Source organism: Aulonocara sp. 'chitande type north' Nkhata Bay, linkage group LG14 (assembly GCF_057382095.1).
Source record: "Aulonocara sp. 'chitande type north' Nkhata Bay isolate Kocher_YH1m ecotype deep benthic linkage group LG14, A_spYH_male_GT1.1, whole genome shotgun sequence".
In the NCBI taxonomy this organism is placed as follows: domain Eukaryota; kingdom Metazoa; phylum Chordata; class Actinopteri; order Cichliformes; family Cichlidae; genus Aulonocara; species Aulonocara sp. 'chitande type north' Nkhata Bay.
In genome coordinates, this window is record NC_141357.1 from 35,705,492 (window position 1) to 35,729,396 (window position 23,905).

At 42.5% G+C, this 23,905-nt stretch overlaps 2 protein-coding genes across 3 annotated transcripts in view; both read left to right on the forward strand.

Annotated features, from left to right (window-relative positions):
* The window catches only part of ccdc9 (coiled-coil domain containing 9), a 28,978-nt gene extending 18,307 nt beyond the window's left edge, over positions 1-10,671 (forward strand). For both annotated transcript variants that reach the window (XM_086262350.1, XM_086262351.1), the window contains one exon: positions 7,068-10,671. In XM_086262350.1, the coding sequence (XP_086118476.1) occupies positions 7,068-7,072 (5 nt within the window). In that variant the 3' untranslated portion in view covers positions 7,073-10,671. The remainder of the gene's footprint in view (positions 1-7,067) is intronic.
* A 1,399-nt stretch (positions 10,672-12,070) lies between these two features.
* On the forward strand, positions 12,071-14,730 carry LOC147315113 (putative transmembrane protein INAFM1). The gene has a single exon (XM_086260321.1). It carries the CDS (start codon positions 12,300-12,302, stop codon positions 12,582-12,584), a length of 285 nt encoding a protein of 94 aa, XP_086116447.1. The 5' UTR covers positions 12,071-12,299; the 3' UTR covers positions 12,585-14,730.
* Positions 14,731-23,905: the final 9,175 nt, after the last annotated feature.

Sequence of the window (23,905 nt, forward strand, 5' to 3'; positions counted from 1 at the left end):
CTTCTTTGGGTAGTTTTTAGTGTAATAGCTTCGCCTGATCAGGTTTGCTCCGCGGTTTTATTTTAGACTAAAATATTGTGATAATTATTAGATTATTAGATGAATTATGTGCAAACATGCAGCTAAATCGTGCGTGCTTTGACTTTTTATGTGGTGCCTCTGAGAAAGATCCACGTTTAATGAATTAGTTAAATAGCTTCCACCTGTCATACACCATCAGGTCAGGGTTTTATCTTGATTCTTGCAGTACTGTAGACTCTGTGCTGATGCTCATTTGTCTGCAGCTACACATTTGTTTCTTAAGCGATCTCCAAGGGTCTGTTTAATCTCTGTAAATAGGCAAGGGGCAAGAGTTTTGTACCTTTCTTGTTTCCGTATACAATCCATTTGCAGTATGTTGGACAATAATATTTTGCAGCCTTTGGTCACGTGCAGGCAAACGTTCAGATATATTTTTATGTATTTGCATTTGTAAACGATGCTGAAATCTTGATATTTGCTTCAAAACTCGTGGAAATTGGTGTTTTTAAAATGCTTGAAGGATGAAGAAAACAGTGGGTGTATTGACAACTGAGCAGTAATATTATAAACCACAGACATGATATTTAAATCTGAGATGTCAGCAAAGGCAAAGATGATGATGTAAGAGGGGGAAAGTGGGGTAAAAAGTTTTTTTTAAATCTTATTTTAGGGCAAAGTCATCGAACGTTTTAACCAGTTTTCATCTGATTGGTCAGGTGATTCTATACATGTGTTTTTGTTTTATTTTTTTAAGTCCAAGTGTTCCCTGGAGTTAAAGTTAGGTTAGATATTGCTCTGAAATGAAAGTCCCTGGAGGCGTTTTAATTTTGAAATGAATAAACAGCCACATTTGTATTCATTTACTTTTTAAAACATCTGCATAAGCCCAGAATTACACAATCCATGCATCCATACAACAAAGTTCCCATCAGCCTTACTTATAATTTGTGTTTGGTCCTAATTGTCTCATGTATATTCATGGAGATTAAACTCAAGTATTCTGCTGATGGGTCATGTTTGAGATGGCACAGAGTAAATACTCCCAGTCTGGGATCCAATCAGCTATTTTCTGATGCCAATAAAACCTGATTAAAAAGCTGTTGTTATTAGTTTTTCTTTTTAATAATCTGCATCCATAAACCTGCCCGAGGACAGAAATGGAAATCTTTCCCCAGATATCAGCCGGCTGCACTGGAAGCCCAGAAAAATTGGCCACTAACTCCAGAGGCCCGATCATCAGACTATCTGGGTTCTCAGATTATATCCTAATTACCACATGCTTAGCAAGTCTAATCTGCCCAACACAGATTGGAAACTGGAGAGTCGGTGTGACTCTGGGGTGCAAATGTGGCTTTGAGCTCTGATGGTTCCTTTTTGCCATGAGTGTAGCTGAGTGCCTGCTTCAGAACTGGTTTCTGTTTATGTTGCTCATCTCTGTTTAAACCAGCAGTTCTCAGACTGTGAGGCCGACCTTTTACTTTACTAAAACTGAATCGTGGATCTCTTTTTTTTCTGGTGTTGGACGTTGAAGAAAAAAGAGAACAACTGGTTTAAACTTGTTTTTCTTTTGTATGTGTCTCTGAACAACACTGTGCTCCTTTATGCCCCTTTCCTTCATTCGTTGTGACACCCCTCATTACTGCTGGGGTTGATGGGAGCACTGAACTATAAGGCCAACCAGCCCTTACAGTGGGGCAAAAAAGTATTTAGTCAGCCACCGATTGTGCAAGTTCCCCCACTTAAAATGATGACAGAGGTCAGTAATTTGCACCAGAGGTACACTTCAACTGTGAGAGACAGAATGTGAAAAAAAAATCCATGAATCCACATGGTAGGATTTGTAAAGAATTTATTCGTAAATCAGGGTGGAAAATAAGTATTTGGTTACCTCAAACAAGGAAAATCTCTGGCTCTCACAGACCTGTAACGTCTTCTGTAAGAAGCTTTTTTGTCCCCCACTCGTTACCTGTATGAATGGCACCTGTTTGAACTCATCATCTGTATAAAAGACACCTGTCCACAGCCTCAAACAGTCAGACTCCAAACTCCACCATGGCCAAGACCAAAGAGCTTTCGAAGGACACCAGGAAAAGTATTGTAGACCTGCACCAGACTGGGAAGAGTGAATCTACAATAGGCAAGCAGCTTGATGTGAAAAAATCAACTGTGGGAGCAATCATCAGAAAATGGAAGACATACAAGACCACTGATAATCTCCCTCGATCTGGGGCTCCACGCAAGATCTCATCCCGTGGGGTCAAAACGATCATGAGAACGGTGAGCAAAGATCCCAGAACCACACGGGGGGACCTGGTGAATGACCTGCAGAGAGCTGGGACCAAAGTAACAAAGGTCACCATCAGTAACACACTACAACGGCAGGGAATCAAATCCCGCAGTGCCAGACGTGTTCCGCTGCTGAAGCCAGTGCATGTCCAGGCCCGTCTGAAGTTTGCCAGAGAGCACATGGATGATACAGCAGAGGATTGGGAGAATGTCATGTGGTCAGATGAAACCAAAGTAGAACTTTTTGGTATAAACTCAACTCGTCGTGTTTGGAGGAAGAAGAATACTGAGTTGCATCCCAAGAACACCATACCTACTGTGAAGCATGGGGGTGGAAACATCATGCTATGGGGCTGTTTTTCTGCCAAGGGGACAGGACGACTGATCCGTGTTAAGGACAGAATGAATGGGGCCATGTATCGTGAGATTTTGAGCCAAAACCTCCTTCCATCAGTGAGAACTTTGAAGATGAAACGAGGCTGGGTCTTCCAACATGACAATGATCCAAAACACACCGCCCGGGCAACAAAGGAGTGGCTCCGTAAGAAGCATTTGAAAGTCCTGGAGTGGCCTAGCCAGTCTCCAGACCTCAACCCCATAGAAATCTGTGGCGGGAGTTGAAAGTCCGTGTTGCTCGGCGACAGCCCCAAAACATCACTGCTCTCGAGAAGATCTGCATGGAGGAATGGGCCAAAATACCAGCTACTGTGTGTGCAAACCTGGTAAAGACCTATAGTAAACGTTTGACCTCTGTTATTGCCAACAAAGGTTATGTTACAAAGTATTGAGTTGTATTTTTGTTATTGACCAAATACTTATTTTCCACCCTGATTTACGAATAAATTCTTTACAAATCCTACCATGTGGATTCATGGATTTTTTTTTTCACATTCTGTCTCTCACAGTTGAAGTGTACCTCTGGTGCAAATTACTGACCTCTGTCATCATTTTAAGTGGGGGAACTTGCACAATCGGTGGCTGACTAAATACTTTTTTGCCCCACTGTATATAGGTGATAGCCCATAATATTACCGCTTCATGGTGCCGTGAGTCATGCACCGCTGGGAAGAGGAGTCACTCACCGTGGTCTGAATCAATGTTTTTCACATTTCCGTCCGTTCGTCTGTTTTTCTGCACGCTGTGGTTTAAAAGTGAGCTAAGTGGATAAACCACAGGCTGGAGGAAGTCCAGTCATTAGCACTCTCCCTGTACCCATTTATCATGTGACTGGGGTGTTATCACTTTGGCAAATGGCAAAGCTTTAAATAATAAATATTTCCTTTTCTCTGGAACTGTAATAATATGGAAACAGTTTGAAGTCAGCGTGAGTTGGGCTTAAATTCAGATGGCGTGATAAAAGCTAGAAAGGCGATCTGTGGGCAGTTAATTGATTAATCTCATAAAGTAAAACCAGAGGAGAACCGAATAAAATGGTTCAAACTGAAGGAGGCCTGTTATGCTTTTCCTGCCGCATGTATCCTGATACGATCTGTTAATCTTAAAAATGGTCAAAGTTTCAAAAATTGAGTTGCTTTTTCAGGTGTCATGTGACACCATAGAAAGTATATGATCATGCTAGTCACAGAAGCTCCACCCATTTTTCTTATGCAGGCCGGCCAATCAGAAGAAAATTTCTTTAAAGGTGGTAGAAGCTAAACAGGTAAAATTAAAGCGCGAGTCATACTAAGCTTCTTTATTAAAGTCCAGAAATAAACATGGAGCTGCAAATGAGAATAGTTCCACTTGATGGAACCAAGATACCAAGGCTTTAAAATAATAATAATATGTGAACACACATATTCAACAACTTTTAATTAATCTACTCTTAATGTATAAATTAGGTTGTTGCCGCAAAGGATGATAAAAACGGCGGCCATAAAAAAAACAAAAACAAAGGTGAACTGAGGTTGTTTGGACTTTTGCTGGAGCAAATTTTGACTTTTATTCTTTTATTTTCATAATTTTCTTTTTTCAAGTGAAGATTTGTTGCTTTTCTCTGTCATTTAATACGAATAAACCATACGTTTTTGGCATTTGCAACAATTTTGACATTTGAATTTGAATTCCTCGATTCTTTTAAAATTAAATCGAAATGATTAACACAGAATATTAGTTGATAACAGCTGCTTGTGTGTTATCTTTATCCAATTAGATCTGGGCCGTTTAAAAACAGACTCCAGTAAAATTTTTACCATTTGGACTGAGTACAGCAGTTTTAAAGGATCGCTGCTTTCCTTTTGTTCTGATATAAAAATCCACAGTAGCTGCATTTACACCTCTGATGACTCATTCGTGATAAACGGCACAAGTCAGATGTGTGTGTGTGTGTGTGTGTGTGTTGGCGTTAGGGTGGAGATCAGGAAACCAGGGAAATTAGAGGCACAATTAAGCTTTTAAAGGCTTTTCAGAGGAAATGAGCTACAGCCTGCTGGACAGATGATAGGGCTGATACAGTGGAGTCCGTTTAAAGTCTGATTGAATTAAATCGTGTGATGTTTCTGAGGCTCCAGTGTGGAGAGGCTGAATTGCGTGAATCACTCAAGTATTGGCAAACGCCAACATTAAAACACAAAGATATTGTTATAGCAATGTTTGCAGAACAAGTCACGGACACAACATTAAGAGGCTGTTTTGCACTCTTGGTAATGTTTATGGATTGTTGGAAAGAGTCACATGGCCGAGTGAAACCTCCTGTCTTCTAAAATTCTCCATCCTTTAAAACCTTTTTATCTGTTTTACCTTTTAATAACATTAATAGTCTAATGTCAGGAGGTTTTAAAGTTCTGAACCAAATGTGAAGAAACGACTGCTCTGACTTTATGGAAACATCGGTGTGTATTGTGTTGAAGAGATATCAACTGAAGTCGAGCTGTGTTTGAGCTGTACTTTTGTGCAGTGCCATCGTGCACCACAAGGTGACGCAGTAGGTCAGTGTAACCTTTTATTAAATTAAAATTTTAATATTTAAAGTTTAATAAAACCTCGTTAGGGAATGAAAAGATATATCAGAAGTTCAACCTGCAGCCTTCAAACCTCGCTGCTCATGAGAGGAAACTATAGCAAAAATAAATATTGGCTCTTTAGCTTGCAGATACTTTAGCTGCCTTTACGTTAGTACCAACTCGGATCGACTCGACTTGGATCGACTGGTTTTCCATTGCAATTGAGTACCTCCTAATATGCTTGGCCATTGTCATAGCAACGCGTCAAAGCGTCCCACAATGTAATTAATATGTGACGCGAATGCTACAGCAACGGTGGACGTCCAGGCAAGTATATACCTGCTGCTCAGTCTGGCTGTTCGTTTGACTCGGGGACCACGGCGTTGTTTTTTTTTTTGTAGCCGTTTCCCTCGTTGCCCGGTTTTAAAAGTGGCGGTTTTGATTTTCGTGAACGAGACGCTTTCATGACTCATCGAGCGACGCTGCTGACCAGACAATCAGTAGCATGCAGTCTGATGACGTCACATTTTAGCACCTGCTCGGATTGTTTGGAACCCGGGAGTAGGTACTAAATTGTACCAGGTGCTATGACCTAATGGAAAACCCTGAAAAGCGTGAACCATGGCGAGTCGTGCTGAGTAGGTACTAATGGAAAAGGGGCTTTTGTGTGGTTCAAAATTTGTGTTAGATGATATATGTTGATATCTTTAAAGCTAGTTTCCATTGTGACCACAACTTTATTGGCATCTGCAGCATGGGAGGGTGGTGCAGGACAGTGGCGAGGTGTGTGGTGGGAGTGACAGGTGGGCAATCATTCTCTCCGAGCCCCTCTTTGTTTGCAGTGGCAATGGATAGGCTGACAGGTGGGAGCCTCTGCAGGGTATGATGTTTGCAGATGACTTTATGACAGTAGGGAGCAGGTGGCGGTATGCACAGGAGAGAAGAGGAATCAAAGTCAGAGGCAGGACAGAATAAATGTGTGCAGATGACAGTGAGACAGATGCAACGAGGAGAACACGTAGTGAAGGTAGGTTAGTTTAAATACCTGTGGTCAATCATCCACATCACAGGAGAGGTGAAAAAGAGTGCTGGCCAGGTGGAGTGGGTGGAGATGCTTTGGATATGTGCAGAGGAGGGATGGGAGCTGCCAGGCTGGAGGAAGAGCTCAGAGAAGACTAATGGCTGTAGTGAAGGAGGTCATGCAGAGGGTTGGTGTGACAGGAGGATGGTAGAGAGCGATGATCTGCTGTGGTGACCCTGAAAGAAGAAGAGGAGCATGAACTCATGACAGGAATGAGAAACGAGGAGGAAAAAGAGGTTTTACCAACTGTGTGTCTGTGCGGTGACATCATTTCCCGAGTGGTCGTTCCTCCATGGCATCAGCTGGAAGCAACATGAAAAATGAACTCGCTCGATATTAAAATGTATTAAACTGCCTCTCAGATTTAATTACACATTAACTGAAAGCACCGGGACGCCGTTCCAGATCTTTCCAGGCTACTTTAACCCCTTCCCTTATCTTTCCATCTTAGTGGGAAAGTGCCACGCCGGGGACGTGAAATACAACTGCTGTTTGTGACTCGGGGATCAGGATGCGTTCTGATCTGCTCTGAGAGGCTTTCTGCAGCTGCGAGAGTTCATATTGATCACCAGCTTCTGTGCATGTGATAATTTCTCTCATTGAGCCGCAGAGTGGCTGAATGCGCTCGTGATGGCTGCAAATGTTCAGCCTTTATGGTAGTCTGAAGTGCGTTGGGTGAAAGGCACATTCTCTAGGCCACACACTTTTAAACATCCTCCTTTTGTTTGTATCAACAGACTGAAGCTGCAGCACGTCTGAGGATGGATGGATGGATGGATGGATGGAGGAGTTGGATGCATCACACTACTCATCCGTGACCACTGCATATCTAAATTTGTTTTAAAAAACAGGAAAAAAATGACTTCATCCATGATGAGGAGGTGGAGGACGAGGAAGTGTGCATTGCCTCCACGGACCAACCTCTCCTTAGCGCTCTGAGCTGTGATCAAACACCCCCTCCCTTTGCTTCACCTCCCCTCTCTCTGTAGTACTGAGACATCAAAAGTAAAATGTCCATCAGTGTCTTGGTTTAAAAATGGCGACTTCTCTCTACAGACTCGTTGTCTCTGCTGCGAGAGAACATCTGTGTTCGTGTGAAAAAGTCATTCTAACACTGCCCTGAGAGCCTCACAGAGGTCGTTTCTGCCTCAGAGGTTCTGCTGAAGTTACAGACAGTAACCTGGATTACTTCACTGCCTGGATTACTTCACTGCATCCTTTTTGTCCAGCAGGCTCTCATCCCCATTGATCGCCCAGCCTGTATAAGGTCGACGTGGTCTCTCCGTTCAGGACCAGGAACCAGAATTTCTCCACGGGAAACAGACAATCATTAACTTCCAACTTCCCCAGTGATTGATTGATTGGATTCATCTTATTAGCCGATCGTCTGCACAATGAGGCGATCGCCGTCCTGTTCTAACATAGTTACAGGAAACAAGAAAATGGTGATTGACACAGATATTGACCACGCTTAAACTGATATCCTGTAAGAGGATCTCAAGCACATTAATCAATGAAAAACAAATCTGCCTTTTCCTCAATTTTATTTTCTTGATGCTGTTGAAATTAAAAAGGCAGGATTACAGCTGCCAGACCCAGTTAATGTTGAGCTTTAAGCAGAGGTGACAGCTGTTTGCTAAGCTCGCTTCTTTCCGATCAGTTTCCGTCTTTTCCATCAGGTCACGCTGTAGTTTCACCGCTTCATTTTTTAAGGTGGCGGCACAGATGACGCAGATTTAATTAAATTTTAATTGATGATGTGATTCTAATTCAGCTCAGATTCAAACTCTGCTGTTCATCGGCTCATTTTGTGTCGAACAATATCGAACGTAATAATATCATGTAATGAGTTATTGTTTGTAGTAGATGGTGGCAGTAAAACGGCGCCCTTTTTACTCCGAGGACAGCAACTGTTTAGGTGTCAGGCACACCGGCTCAATCTGAATGGTGACGGCTTTTTAACTCTACTGCACACATAGTTACACCATTTGGGCGAAATGTTGGCGTTTTCCATCCATCCGTCCGTTTTCTGCCACTTATCTGGGTTCGGGTCACAGGGGCAGCAGTCTGAGTAGACTTCCCTCATCCCGACCATCTTCTCCAACTCATCCATGTTGACACAGTCATTCCCAAGCCAGCCAGTAGATTTGATCAAGTTTTTATCACTAAATATAACTTTTAATCAACACTTAAGCAAAGATTTGTTCTTTGAACTGCACAGACTCGCTGTGCAACAACATAAACTGTGTCTTTGAATTATTGGGGAAGTGCAGCATGAAATTCAGACACTTTTCATAAAGATTAATTTATTATGTGGATTCATTTTTGATCAAATCTGAAAACACAAAAATATTGCTTCAGAATTCTGTGAAAATCACATTTTTGTGATATTTTTATCCTAAAGCTGAAGTTTGCTTGTCCTCAGAGGCAGCAGCCATCAGCAGTCTCTCTTCAGTCGTGTCACTATGTTGAGCCTAACACAGTGCATTTGATCTGATCTGAGTTACAAAGAGATTCACATATTTGCAACACAGGAATCCACCGACTGCATAGTTGCGGTGTTGGTGCAGGCGTAAAGCAGAGGGGTGTTTTAAAAGGCACAGCATCGAGCCGCCACGTCTTCATCTGCATTAAGCAGGAGTTTAGGGTTCTTTGTGCAAATCAGGAGCGTTCGCTCCAACAGGAAGTCTCTGGGAAGTTGTGGAAAATTGTGAAATTAACCCCTGTGAGTCTGTAATGAAGACAGATTCAGCAGGCATCGTCCTCCCAGACGACCCGCTGTGTTGATTTTGGTTTTAAACCAGGACTGTGGGAGAAAACCCACGCGAGATGTTCATCCCCGCAGGTCACACATCCCTTTTCTCTTTATCGTTCCATTGAAAGGCCATCGGTGAGTTTAAATATCAGGAGGTAAGGCCTGCAGTAGAGGGTTAAAGAAGAAACTCCCAACAAGTCCTCAAACCTCAGTTTCACCCATTTCTGAACTGCAGCACGTTTGACGTGTCCAGATTAAAATCAGTGAAACTGAGGTTTGTCCGCGTGTTCCTGACGTTTTCTTCCTTTTTAATCAGCTGCTGTTCACCTGCTTTACCTGAAAGAATCATGTGACCTACTCGGGTCTTCTCTTTATTTCAAATCTATCAAAATCAATTATGTACACAGAAAAAAAAGTCACTCCAGTTGATGATTTGATTATGTAATTCTCTCTGATGTTGCTTTACATTTAGGCGACTACACTTTCCCGGCCCTCTTAGGACTCGCTGCCTCCATCATATGAAGTTTGTTTTGTTTTTTGGGATTAAATGCAAATGTTTTAAACTGTCGTTTGTGAATGAAACTGTCTCTTTTTTTCTTTTTTTTTTTGTTCTGATGGTTTATTTTGGAGTGAAACCGCTCTCTCATACCTCAGCGGGCCAAGAGCTTCAGAGTGAGTCTGTTTTCTCAGCTCGCATCAGCCAGAGCGTTGAAACTGTGGCGTTTAAACACACGTGGATGAGTGGGGATGCTTTGGTTTTTGTATTCTGTATCCAAGGAATAAAAGTGATGCCTCTGGGTTGAAAGAAAACTGCAGTATGTACAGTTTTATAAAAGGAATTGAAGTTTTTGTTCCAGCATTGAATGTCTGTGCGAAATGCAGCCTGTGATCTCTGAAGTTTCCTCATCTTCCTCTTCTCTCCGGTTTGAGCAGGGCGTGGTCGTGTGTGTTAGTCCGGTGTCCATCACAGTCCAGTCCTTTTATCGGCTGTTCAGCTTGCTGCATCCTAGCACGCATGTTTAGGTGAAGCCACTTTGATTGGTTCACCTCCTGAGCCCAGCAGGCAGCTGATATCTAATCAAGTTTTACTGTCCAGCGTTCTCGGTCTTCGCCCACCTGCTGATTCTCCTCCAGCAGCCTGTGCAGCAGGGGCGTCTCCGGGCAGGTTTTCTCCTTCTCCAGGACGACCGACAGGAAATCAGAATGATCAGAGACGCTGTAGGGAACTAATGGAGAGTAAGCTGCATGTTCCTCAGCTCAGGATCTGCTTTGGCAGAGGAGGTGATTGCCTCTTCCATCCAAAATCTGAGTGTGACTCTGAGGGCAAGTTTCACCTCATTTCTCTGACCCCAAGTTCATCAAGTTTCTCTGAAAACACAAATGTAGAAGGCATACAAAGAGATGTAGCTTCTGTTTTTTTTATGTTATGAAAGACCTCGATGAGAAATGTCCACGTCAGAGAGGGAAGGAGCATCTAGACGCTTGTACAGCTTTTAAAAAATATATTCAATGAAATGAAAAGCAAACTTTTGCTTTATCTGTTTGTGTTTTATTCATTCAGCCAATAAATGTTTTCTCTCTCTCTCTCTCTGAAGTCTAACGTGTTTGTTCTCCACGTGAGGAAATGATTTAAAATGCTGGTAATATTTCCTACATAACAGAATCTGGATCACCGACACCGTCTCTGCTCCGTTTGTCCGCCACCAAGACGCGTGAATTCAGGTCCTGCTCGCAGACACAGTCCCGGACTGAGAAGCCGATCTGCGTCTGCACACACGAGCATCGCAGCTCCTGTTTGAACATTGTGACCTTGCTCGCTGCAGGACAGGAAGACAAACGGTTCCTCCTCATCCTCAGTTAACACTACATAACGGGGGCTAGTAATCCCCCCTCCTTCCGCTGCCTGTGACTCATCTGTGCAGAGAGGGTTTATTTATTTATTTTTATTTTATTTTGAGGTTTCTGATGTCTCGGTGGGCTTTTTTTACAGTCTCTGTACAGATTTGTTTTGGCTGGAGGAGAAAATCTGAGGCGGTGATGATTTGTGGATGGAGATGGCTCTGCGCCTTCTGCTGCGGGACGTTTCTCCCAAACTATGACCCAATCGTCAGGTGTTGCGTACTTTGAGCTCCTCCTCGTCCACAGTTTCGTAAAGACTGTCAGGAAAAACTCGGAAGGCCGCCGGAAACGTGGCAAAAATTCCTTCACAATAAGAGGATTTCTGTTTTCTTTTGGCCTTGAGAGTAACTGACGACAAAAGAGCATCTCAACATCTCGACTTCGAATGATTGTGATGGGTCAACACTGAAGGACGCAGAGATAAGACACCAGAGTTAGGTTAGGGTACCAAAGCTTACAAATAACTCAGCAGGGACTCCAGTACAGCCAGTAGTTTGGCTGTACTGGAGCAGTCCGTGCGCAAGTGTGCCATGAATGAAGGAAGAAGTAAGTCCCGTGTTAACTGGTGTGTTAGCTTCAGGTTGTTTATCTATTTACTTACAGTTTTTCAGACTTTGTTTCCATTTTAGAGCCGCTTCCTTTAATCCGTCACATTTATCATTTTGCTCTTCAAATCCGAGAGAAATTATTCCCACTTTTCCAAACTCAACATTTTTACTTCCCCAAAATTTGATTTTGTAGATCTGGAAACGCTACGTCCAGATTCAGCTGAACAGAATCTACTTTTGGGGATTTACTTACCTGGATGATTGAGCATGCATCAAGACTTTGTTTGGATATTTAATGTTCATTATTTTCTTCTCTGTTTTTGCCTGGGAGAAAAATATCTTTCAGTCGTTTTAAATTCAGCATGTAACTTTCTTCTAATTATTTTAGTTAGCAAAAATGTTTTTTCACATCTAGTTTTATTTTTAGTTCACTATAATAACCTTGATTCTCGAGCTATGTACGTTTATCACTCGTTTTACTTTGAAAAGACACGCCGGAAATGACTTCTTTAATTCAGAGCAGCTTACTAGCGGTCCCATCCAGCTGATAGCGGAGCAAACCTTCCTGAGTTCAGTTTGCCCTGTGCGCACGGAGAGCTCAGGGAGCTCCAGCATCCCGCGGAGACGCACCAGAGAACCTGAAGCGTCTGCGTCCTGATCCGGGCCCGGAGGAGCGCAGCGGGGCGGCAGCGTCTGCAGACTCCGATGAACGCACAACAGTCAGTTGGGGAGCAATCTTTGAGTAAGACTTCAGCACTGATACCGAGATGAAGGCGGCCAGCAGACAGGGCAACATGACCGTGGAGAAGCTGAACGGGGACATGAACCGGAGGCCGAGCTACCCCGGAGAGCTTCGGGCCAAACACGCTAACATGTCAACTAAGATCTGGGTGAAAGTGGCGATGGCGATCGCCTATTTCCTCTGCGTGTCCGTGGCCGCGTTCATCCTGGTCATTTACTACGTGTTCTTCTGGACGCCGGGCAAAGCGGACAACATCACCGCGACACCGAACCAGAACCCGAACCAGAACGTGTGCCTGGCGAAGCCTTGATGACTTTTACAGCACGCACGCACGCATTAAATAAGTGACTGCACACACCTGACACAACGCTGCGGCGGCGGATGGATGGATGGATGGATGAGAGATGACGGCACACAGACAGACATGACTGCATCCAGAGTTTGGGATGCTGACTGAGGACCTGAGGGAGGACAGAGGGGGGGCAGGTGCTGCCGGGATGCATCAGTGTTCCGCATGCAGGATGCAGGTGGAGAGGAGGAGGAGGAGGGGGTTTTTCTTTCCAGCTTCACCCCAACACCCAGTCCTGAGGGGGTTTATGGTTTTTTGTTTTTCATTTCACTGAACTCGTCTGTCCAATGAGAGAAAGCCTTAGGAACACACACCTGGCATCTTTTAGGGCTGCTTCCCTCTGATTTGTGGCTGTGTGCCTGTAAATGTTGGTTATTCTGAGAGTCATGCTTACATCCTTTAAATCATGGATGGATTAGGTGAAGCAGGACTCCTGGGTGCAGACATGTAAAAGGTCCCGCACTCCTCTGGGACTCCCCGTGAGGTGTCGCAGGTAAACGAGTGCTGCAGTTAAATTTCAGTAATCACTTCTCAGGCTGAGTCCTGACCACTGAGAGCAGATATCACACTACAAAATGACAGATTGAAGAAGGCCCTGCATCTGAATGCCGCATCCTCAGCAGAGGTCACATTATTTCTTTATCGAACGCTGTCTGCTGAAGCTTTTAATGTTCCAGGACCTGGTGATTTTTCTCTCTTATGTGACTCTTCATTGAATGTGTTTGAGTTTTAGGTGGATGACGGGAAAAACCCTCTGGGTTCTGAGAGCATACAGTATGTTGCATGCTTTCATTTCTTCCATCATATTCTAAGCAAAACAAATAACAGAAAAATTAAGTCTCTAGATCACTCGTTATGATGTGCAGCTAACCAGAAACAGGGATTCTTTTTCTGCTGCTCCTTCTATAAGTGAGATCACAGATGCTACTTCTTTAGATTACCCACCATACATTCAGACCATTCAGTCTGAGATTTCGGTGTCTTTTTCACACTTGTCCTAGCCTCTTAGAGTAAATCTAACCAATGTCTGTGCCCAGTTGGTCGCTCATTAGTCCATCCGTGCTTTAACTCTTTCACGTTCCTGTGAAAATTGGACCTCTCCTGCTCACTTCCAGCTCTGTATTTTACACTCTGGCAACCTGCTAGAGTAGCTTTGCATGATCAGCAGTTCAAAATAATCTTTATTTTTCCCACATGGCCTTGTTGAAGCCCCTCAGCTCATCAATTCTCTTCTAATTGGCTGCCCAATGCAAACAGCAGGTGGATGGGACCTGTACCTGAGAGCTCTCTCTCGCTCTCTATGACATCACAAAGAGCTGAGGGGGAAAAAACCGCCTGAACATGCACTGACCTCCTTATTTGAAACTTTGTCCGTGTTAAATATGAGCATCCAGCACTGGAACAGGAGATATATGCCAAAAAACCAGGAAAACCATAAGAGGTCCCCTTTGAAAATTCACTTTATACACCAATGCTCCACCTTATGGAAGCTTAGAAACCATGAGTGTGCCCTGATCCTTTAAACATCCTGGAGAACATCCCAGCAGACCCCTCAACCCCCGAAGCTGATCCCCGAGAAACCTCATTAGAAAACCCCACCAAAGAACTCTTAAACCCCCCACAAGAGTGCTTGAGCCCTAAACCCCAGCCTACAAACCCCTTCAGGAACCCCTGCAACTCCTCAAGGACCCTGCTCTGCACTAATGGAGACTTCTTTTTTTTCATGCCTATAGAGGACTTTCTGGTTTTTCTCTTTTTTCACAGCAGAATGCTGTTTTTATTCAGGTATCTAGAGGAACTTAAAGCGATACTGTACTGTAGCAGAAGTAGCCTAAATTGTGATCTTCGGTAGCTCGTAGCCGTACGAAATGCAAGGTGATCACTCTCAGTAGTTGCAGCAGTTTTACCTTTTTAGAGCCATCTTTGTTGTCTTGCACAGAATGACCGTTAATTCTCAATGCAGTGTCACGTTTGTACCTCTTCTTCTCGATGACACGTTTTGTTCACCTCACTTCCTTCTTCAGAATTTAGGCTAAATCTACTAGACTGTTTTATTAACAATGTAGCCTTGAGAATTTATTGTTATGATATGATAAACTATGCATTTATTCCAGTGTGGGTGTGTTGTCTTTCTGTCAGCAGTTGAGCAAAAACAGGCGACGGGGCGGGCAGCTTGGTGTCGTCCTGTGCTGAAATAACGCAGGGACATTTTACTGAAAAGGCCAAGCTGACGTCAGGGGAGTGCTGGCCTGCATCTGAAACAACACAGCCTCCACTTTCACTATAAATCAGAGCCGTTAGATACTCCAGATTACCTGGAAATAACACTTGTGTGAGGACATCTGGCCTCTTCAGTGTGAAAGCTGCTTGGCCCTCTCCTCACTGACCTTTCTCATGTTTATCTAAGTAGAGTGCTTTGGTAACCGAAGACTGTCGGTGGATGCTTCTCTGATGATTAAAAAGGTTGTCACAGAACAGGAGCAGGATGTAGTGACACGTCCTGTTTAATGTGCATCGTTTTTTTCTTTTTGGATAAACAGCATGTAGAGATCAGTAGGAGTAGGCCGTGCCGACATCAACCTGTGCTTTAACCTGTCAGACTTATAGACTGTATGTAAAAGTTGGATATAAACCACCGTGAGGTCATCCACCGATTTAGGATTCCATGTTTGGAAACCTAAAAATGTTATTTTTTCCTAACCATGTGCAGAAACAGAGATACCTGCTGATTATTTCTAAGCAACAGACTAAAATTAACTATTGACGTTCACTCACTTAAAGTGCAGCCCAAACTTCTTGCCTGGGCTGATTCACAGTCGACCATATACTTAGTCATATATTTGCATTAAAAATGCTCCATTAGGCATCAGCAGCACAAACACGGTGACGAAGTCCAGTTCAGTGACTGAGTGATTTAGTGAATGTGAGGCCCAACAGGACAGAGCAACTACAGCTCCCTGTTAATCAAAGTGGCCACACCCCTAATTTTAACCCTTAACAGTGTCCAGATAGAGGAGTTATAGAGTAATTCACCCACTGTACAGATGTTATGAGAGGCCAAAACTATTTGAACCAGACTATATGTATAATTGTTACCACTTTAAAGCCCGCCTCAAGTGGCCGTTAGAGGAACTGCATTTTTTTGCACCTCCGTGTTTTGCATTTTTATTATTTTTATTATATTCCCAGAGTTTGCAGAGTTGAAATGACTGCGTACCTTTCAGTTGGATGCTTTGCGGCGCAGGTGGCTCTTATTAATGCTGGAAATGTTCCCTCAGCGTTCTCTCCCACTATAACAGCTAGTAGAGTAGTAACAGCCAAAAAGATCACAGGTTGGATTTTCTATGGAAAACGAACTGTCCAGGAGTTAATGTACAGTAAGTGGACAGATTTTTCTGCCTAATAATGCCAAAATAATATTATTTATCACAGCTTTTCAAATAAAAATGGTTAAAATCGATATGGAGGAAAGCAGGAAGAGCACAGAGGAGATTTGTGGAAGCAGAGGATTGGCGTGACAGATGCTAAGAATAGATGTGGTGACCTCTAGAGCGAGCAGCCAGAAGGACAAGAAGAACTACCGAGCTATTATGCTGTGCTGTTTGAGATCACAGTGACTTCCAGCCATGATGCACCATTATGCACGCACATTAAAGAGAGATGGTTGCCATTCTAAAACATTAACATCTTTCTGCAGCTATTACCGTAAAATGTTAGTTATGACAGTTGTAAATCACATTTTACTGCAAAGCTGTAGAGAAACGGTGGCAAAGTTTTTAATGCTGAGGCAGCAGGATCAGTCAGGGTCGCAGCTCCTTTCCCTCCTCCTGTCACGTGCCCCTGAGAAACGGGACTGAACTGCAGGCTGCTGCTGCAGTGTGACTGCACAATGGGCTGCGCTTAAACACTAAAACTTTACTGAGCACCTAGCAGAGCCATCCTCTGAAACCATCAACCCCCTAAATAAAAGTAAAACTGCAATTAATGGGAGTCGCAGAGCTAGACTTTTTTTTTTCTTTCGGGAAAATAATAAGCTCTGCTGTGTGGTGCAGACCGTTAGAGTTAGTTCTGGAGTCTTTTTCCAGTGTGATGAGCATCAGCAAACCTCTTTCTAACAAAAGCCTTTATTGGCTGATCAATAGTCCAAATAAACAAAATCACACGGTAGCACAAAGTAGAATCCGATGGAAACGCATATAATTCAGACAGGGATAAAGGCCAGTTGAAGGCAATCAGGGAACAGAAGAAGCACAAAGACAGGAATTAAAAACACAACACAGCAGAAAACCAACCTAAAATAACCTCAAGACAAATAACTGACAGCATGATAACAGAGACAGGAGAGGCACTGAAACGCTGACAGACTGGGACACAGTGGGCAAACTGGGGACTGCAGGACAAACCGAAAATATCAACAAAGTCAAAGCAGGAAATAAAAATCAATTAAGCGTGAAACCTGCACAGCTGTCATGGTGAACACATTCAGAGGACTTTTTTTTTTCTTTTTTCCTGCAACTGTGTGTCAATAAAAGCTAAAGTGTGACATTTTTCTGATGCTGCAAAGCATCCTTTTATATTTACGGTCTCACGCTGAATTATAATCAGCTGAAACACAGGATGGGCTCTCAGAACTAAAAAATGTCAGCGTGCGCTTCATCCCACCCATACAGCTCTTGTTAACCCGCGTTTTCCCCTGGATTAGGAATAAAAGAGAAACACATGAGGCCAATAAGCAGCTGTGCTCGAGCCAGCTCGCTCTCATCACCGTTTACGCACACACAAAATCTCATCAGAGTGGGCTCCAGGGAGTTTCCTCTATCTATTATTTGTAGCGGCTCAGGGCAGAGCGTGTGACAGTGCGCGGGTCGCCGTGCCTCCCTCGATCAATAATTAAATTAACAGCTGAGGTTGTCAGCGCTTGTTCCTTCTCACAAGCTGCAGACGAGCCTCGCATGACTCAGCAGAGCTCGCCATCCTGTCCGAACCGCAGCAGCAACAAGCAGCAAAGGCCGTGCTGCATGCAGCCTGAGCCAGCTGTTCGCACATCTGCATCAGCCTCTGGGTTCAGTGATTCCTCCCTTTCTCCTGTCGTCTTTGCTCTCCATACTCCCGAAACAGCAGCCCACATGGAAAAATGTAAGAGTCGACATTCATCATTCATTTATGGCAGTTTTAATCCGCAGGAACTGTGCACTTCATAATATTCTCCAAAATAGACTCAAAGCAGTTGGCTGATCGGTTTCTGTCATCGTTCTTAAACTTTCTAAGTGCAGAAAAGGCCGTTTTAGGAAGTGAAACATGAGATAACAGAATAGTTTTCATCATTACACTGATAAACACATAGGTCAGCTATTTCACTTCAACAGTATTTCACAGGATACAGCAAACATCACATGTTTCATGTTATTTCTAAATCCGGAGCTTCTAACTACACTTTATTACCAAAAGTATTCACTCATCCATCCAAACCACTGACTTCAGGTGTTCCAACCACTCCCAGGGCCACAAGTGTATAAAATCAAGCACCGAGGCATGCAGACTGCTTCTACAAACATTTGAATGAGTTGCTCTCAGGAGCTCGGCGAATTCCACCGTGTGACTGTGAGAAGATCCCACTTGTGGAACAAGTTCAGTCGTGAACTTTCCTCGCTACTAAATATTCCACAGTCAGCTGTTAGTGGTATGAATGCCGACGCTTCACTGGCTGATGAGCTGAACACGTTTTATGCTCGCTGCGCACATGGAGTGCACCAGTGAAGACAATGCATTCATCATCACAGAGCATGCCGTGAGGAACACCTTCAGGAGGGTGAACACCAGGAGGGCAGCAGGACCAGATGCAATCCCTGGCCGGGTTCTGAGAGCCCGCGCTGACCAGCTAGCACCGGTGTTCACAGAGATCTTCAACCTCTCCCTGGCCCAAGCAGTGGTTCCTATGTGCTTCAAAGAGTCCATCATTGTCCCTGTCCCAATGCCACAATGATTACCGCCCAGTAGCACTGATTTCAATTGTGATGAAGTGTTTTGAAAGACTGATGAAAGATCACATTACTTCTTCACTTCCTGCCACCATTGACTCACTTCAGTTTGCTTACCGGACTAATCGTTCCAGAGACGACGCCATAGCTCACCTGCTCCACACATCCCTGAGTCACCTGGACACTGGCAGAGGGAATTATGTTAGGATTATGTTTGTGGACGTTCAGCACAATAATTCAATCTAAGCTTTTCACGAAGTTGACGGATCTAGGACTCAGCTCATCACTGTGTCAGTGGATCCTCAACTTCCTCACAGATAGACCTCAATCAGTGAGGGTAGGAAAACAAGTCTCCCCCTCCATCTCACTCAGCACTGGAGTGCCTCAGGGCTGTGTTTTAAGCCCCCTGCTGTACTCACTGTACACTTATGACTGTGTAGCCACATCAGACACCACCTCCATTGTCAAGTTTGCTGACGACACTGCTGTTGTGGGCCTGATCTCCAACAACATCGAGACGGCCTACCTGGAGGAGATTAGGAACCTGGAGACCTGGTGCCAGGAGAATAATCTCCTCCTAAACGTCAGCAACACTGAGGAGCTGATCGTGGACTTCACTACAAAGCAGGCGAGGAATTACAAGCTACTCATCATCAGTGGCATGCCAGTGGAGAGAGTGGACAGTTTCCGATACCTGGGTGTCCACATCGCTCAGGACCTGTCATGGTCCTGTCACATCAACACCCTGGTTAAGAAAGCCCGTCAGCGTCTCTTCTTCCTCAGAAGACTTAGAGACTTCTATCTGCCACTGAGGGTGCTAAAGAACTTGGTGCAAGTCCAAAGCTAGGAAGATTATGATGGACCTCTCCCATCCCAACAATGGACTCTTCTGACTGTTGAGGTCTGGGAAGCACTTCTGCTCCCTTAAGACCAAAACAGAGAGAATGAGGAGGAGCTTCTTCCCCCAGGCTATTCGGGCCCTGAACCAGGTGTAGGACTGGACTCTCCCACACACATCACATCACCACACGCACTCTGGTTTTTCTTCTTGCACACTTCCTATAATATATAATTTCTTTCGACTAATAACATCTTGCGTAAACTGTTATTTGCACATTTTTATTGTAAATTTCTAAGTTGAAGCTGTAAATTTTTGTAGTAACCTGTAAATTTTTTCTGTAAATCTTACTGTAAACCTACTGTCATTTAATGGTCACAGCTACAAGCGTTTCACCTCATGTCATACTGTGTATGGTTGTGTGTGTGACAAATACAATTTGAGTTATTATAATACATTGGAAGCAACTGGGAATGACAGCAGCTCAGCCATGAAGTGGGAGGCCACAGAAAATTACAGAGTGGAGTCAGTGGATGCTGGGAGCGCATGGTCCGCAGAGGTCGCCGACTTTCTACAGAGTCAGTTGCTAACGAACTCCAAACTTCATGTGGCTTCAGATCAGCTCAAGAACAGTACATAGTCATGTGATGAGCAGCTGCATCCAAGCCTTACATCATATGCTGACTGCCACTGGACTCTAGAGCAGTAGAGACGGATTATGGTGTGGAGTCGTTTCTCAGGAGTTGGTTCCATACAACTTCATGCTCCCAGCTTTGTGGCAACAGACTGTGCACCAGTGCACCAAGCAAGGTCCATAAAGACATAGACAAAGACGAGTTTGGTGTGGAAGAACTTGCCTGCAAAGTCCGGATCTCAACCTGATAGAAGGCTTTTGGATGAATTAGGGTGAATACTGACAGCCAGGCCTTCTCCTCCAGCATCAGTGTCATAAATACGCTTCTGGAAGAATGGTCAGAATTCCCATAAACACTTCTCAACCTTGTGGAAAGACTTCCCAGAAGTGTTAAAGTTGTTATAGCTGTAAATGGTATGCTGATATCATATGAAACCCTGTGGATTAATAATGGGATGTCACTGAAGCTCATACGCGTGTGTAGGCAAAACATTTAACAAATGCATCCTTCACAGTTTCAGTTGTGTTTCTTAATTGTGCTTCACTGGGGCATACTTTCTATTTATTTAAATATTTAGCAATATCACCTCAAAATATTTCATTAGTGTCAGAAATAAAATTTTCTGCTCTTTGTTTTGATATATATATGCTGTGGGTACAGTATTGTGTTCATTCATCATTTCTTTATATTTTGCCTCCAAGTAGCCAGACTTTCTTGAGGAACAGATCTCCAGGCCAACAACAACAACAACAAAAAACAACAACAACAACACCAACAACAACAACAACATTTGAAAAGGTCTGAAGATGCTTTTTGAACTCAATACAAGGTTTGGAGTTTAAAGAAATATTTCAGGAGCATTCTGAATGTTTTATCTTTTGCAGTATTTATTTTGGATGTATGTGGATTAGCATTTTTTTGCCGAGTTTTTGTTCCTTGTTTGCTTTTAGTGCGTGTTTCATGCTACATTTTTCTTTTGATTGTTTCTTTTCTTACCTTGAAAAATCTTTTGAGCTTTTACACCATGACTATTTCTGTTTTACTGCACAGGCATTTTTCACAGTACAAATGACAACAATAAATGTCTGACTTTATGGTTTTGCATTTACAGTCTACAGGCAGCAAAACCTGGAATTTGTGACGTCTTATGAAACAGGCCAGACTACATTTTACATTTCACCTTTGTCCAATATATATTTGACCCCCTGTTAAAGTAATTAGATGCCCAGTGAACACTGGAAGGATTGATGATGAAGTCCTGCTTTGTACCATCCATTCAGGGCTTTCATTACCTCATAAGAGGATGTAAACCAGCGAGGCGGCTCGACAAACTGCTGACCTGTGGATTCATTTAAGAAAGCTGTTTGAGCAGCTTCACATTTTAATCACAGAGTCCAACCTGTAGTCCTTCAGATGTTGGTGCCTTTACTTTCCTCCACACTTCTTTAATGCAGTGAAACATGAGAAAACCATCTGTTCTCAGTTTATAAAACACAGCTGAGATCTGGTTAACTATATCTTTTCCCTAAGAGTTAGAAACCACAATGAGAGGAAAAGCAGGAATTTTAAAGGACAAATGTGATTTCGCTGTATAAAGGAAATTAGTAAATATAGATTTATCTATACATGCAGAAGCAAAGCTGGAAAAGAGGAGCATGCTCAGCAAACACACACGTTTCCCAGGACAAACAAAGCCTGTAAATAAGCTGGAGAGACACCAGAAAATGAGCAAAGTATTGATCCAAATCTGCAATGGGACACAAAAAAAGCTGCTACTTAAAATGTAACAAATTTGCTTCCACTGCAGAAATAAATGATCAAACTCTCGCTGAAAGAAACCTCTAGTTATATAAATTTCTGCTAAGGCTGCAAGTGAAGTTATAATCAGCTGATTGTCATTAGAGGTTAGCAGGTTAAGAGATTAATGTAGGTTTTTCCTCAACATATTAATACAGTAAGCAAGACTATCTAAATGGGAAGATGTTTCCACCGAGAGAAACTCTCAAAGGTGACCTTTCCTGCTCATTTCCAGCTCCGTGTGTTTAGGTTTCAGGGACATTTAATATGATCACCAACTACTGTAACAGTAAATATATGACAGAAAATAAGGGTGACGTGATAGTTTCATCTCCAGACAATGAAACCGGGAACAGAAGAGGTGTATGCACTTAGTATTGGCAGAAGAAATCTGGTAAATGCATCATATGAAAATTTGCTGTTCAATAATAAAACATTCACAGAAACGTACGTCTTTGAGAGTAAAATAAAACTTCACAGTTTAGTTCACAAATTTCATTATTATTTTTATCATTTCTGAAACTAATAATGACATGACTCTATTAGTGTGTGGGGAACAAAAAGAAAACTGTTCCCTCTCTCATCAGGCCTTTTTGAAAGCCCCTCCCCATGATGAGGACGCCACAGAGCAAAGCTTGACAGAGCAGTGTGTGCATTTGATCACTAGGGGTCAGTGTTGTGCAGATGAAACTGCAAAGAGACTGAGGTAATATCCTGGCTTTTACAGTGATGAGGGGAATGTGGTTAATGACGTAATGGTGTCGTTTACTTGTTTTTAAACAAGATTACAAATGTTTTTAAAAGTTGCAATTAATTCTCAATGTTAAGTAAAAATTTACATAATTATAGATTTACATTTTTCTTTAGTAGCTAAAGTTGAAAAGTGATACTGCAGAAAAATATGTTCATCCATCCATTCATTCATTCATTCATTCATTCATTCTAATCCAGATCAGCCTGATGCTGGAGCCTGTCACAGGGTGAGAGGTGGAGTACACCCTGGACAGCTGGCCAGTCTATCACAGGACTATTATACATTATTTAATCATTTTTATTGAATTCTGCTTCACTGATGTTGCTGGTTGAGGTCAAGCTATCATAATGTAATTTACCCTGTTGTGTAGTTAAATCTGTAGCAGCACAGGAAATTCTGATGAGATCATCATATACATGGAAACTAATAACTTGCTGCTGAACCATGAGTTTACATGGTTCATGGAATATTTCACTCTTATCATATCAACTAAATAGACATGATTTTACGTGGAATCAAATATGATCAATCAGTATATACTAGAAAAGATCTGTAATTGACAGTATGTTGCATTTACATTTTCTGAAGTAAAACCATTAACTTTATGTTTGTATAGTCAAAAATGTTAGATTTTTTTTTATATATAAACCCAGTTACTAGTTTAACAAACTGGTTTATTTGCGTAGTAAATCATTTTTTCACATTATGAATGGACTGAAAATACAAAATATTGCATAAATTACAAAGTAAAATTCAACAGTACTTTTCTCTTATTTTAATTGGATTAATTAGTTGGACAGTATTTGAACTTATTATTGGGTAACATTGTTGTTTATACAGATTTAAACATCTTTATTAAATATAAAAAGAAATCTGTAAAAACAGACATTTTTCATGTAACTTAAAAATATCTGTATTTTAATTTACATGATTTTATTTTTTTTAAATACAACAAAAAATTGATTATTATTGTACATTTCGGGGGATTAATTATTCTTTGATTAATACAAAGAGCTTTTTTTGTATCACAGATGTGATATAGAAGCTTAATTTGTTTTTTAAAAGTCTCTGTCTTCAGATGGCAACATAGCAAAATCAGGGCTTTCAGTGGCAGATTAATGAATATGGTTGTTTATACAGTTCTAATTCATCTTAATGCCAAACAGAGACACTTTCTCTGGGTCGTTCTCGCTGCACTGCAGTGCTGCTTGGCATCACTGGGGTGTTTTTTTCTGGACGGTAAGCATACTGTTGCAGTCCCCTTTAACAAACTCGTGAGC

What these genes read in the sequence shown, in the direction of transcription:
- LOC147315113 (XM_086260321.1), top strand. Translation starts at nt 12,300, where the DNA reads ATGAAGGCGGCCAGCAGACAGGGCAACATGACCGTGGAGAAGCTGAAC.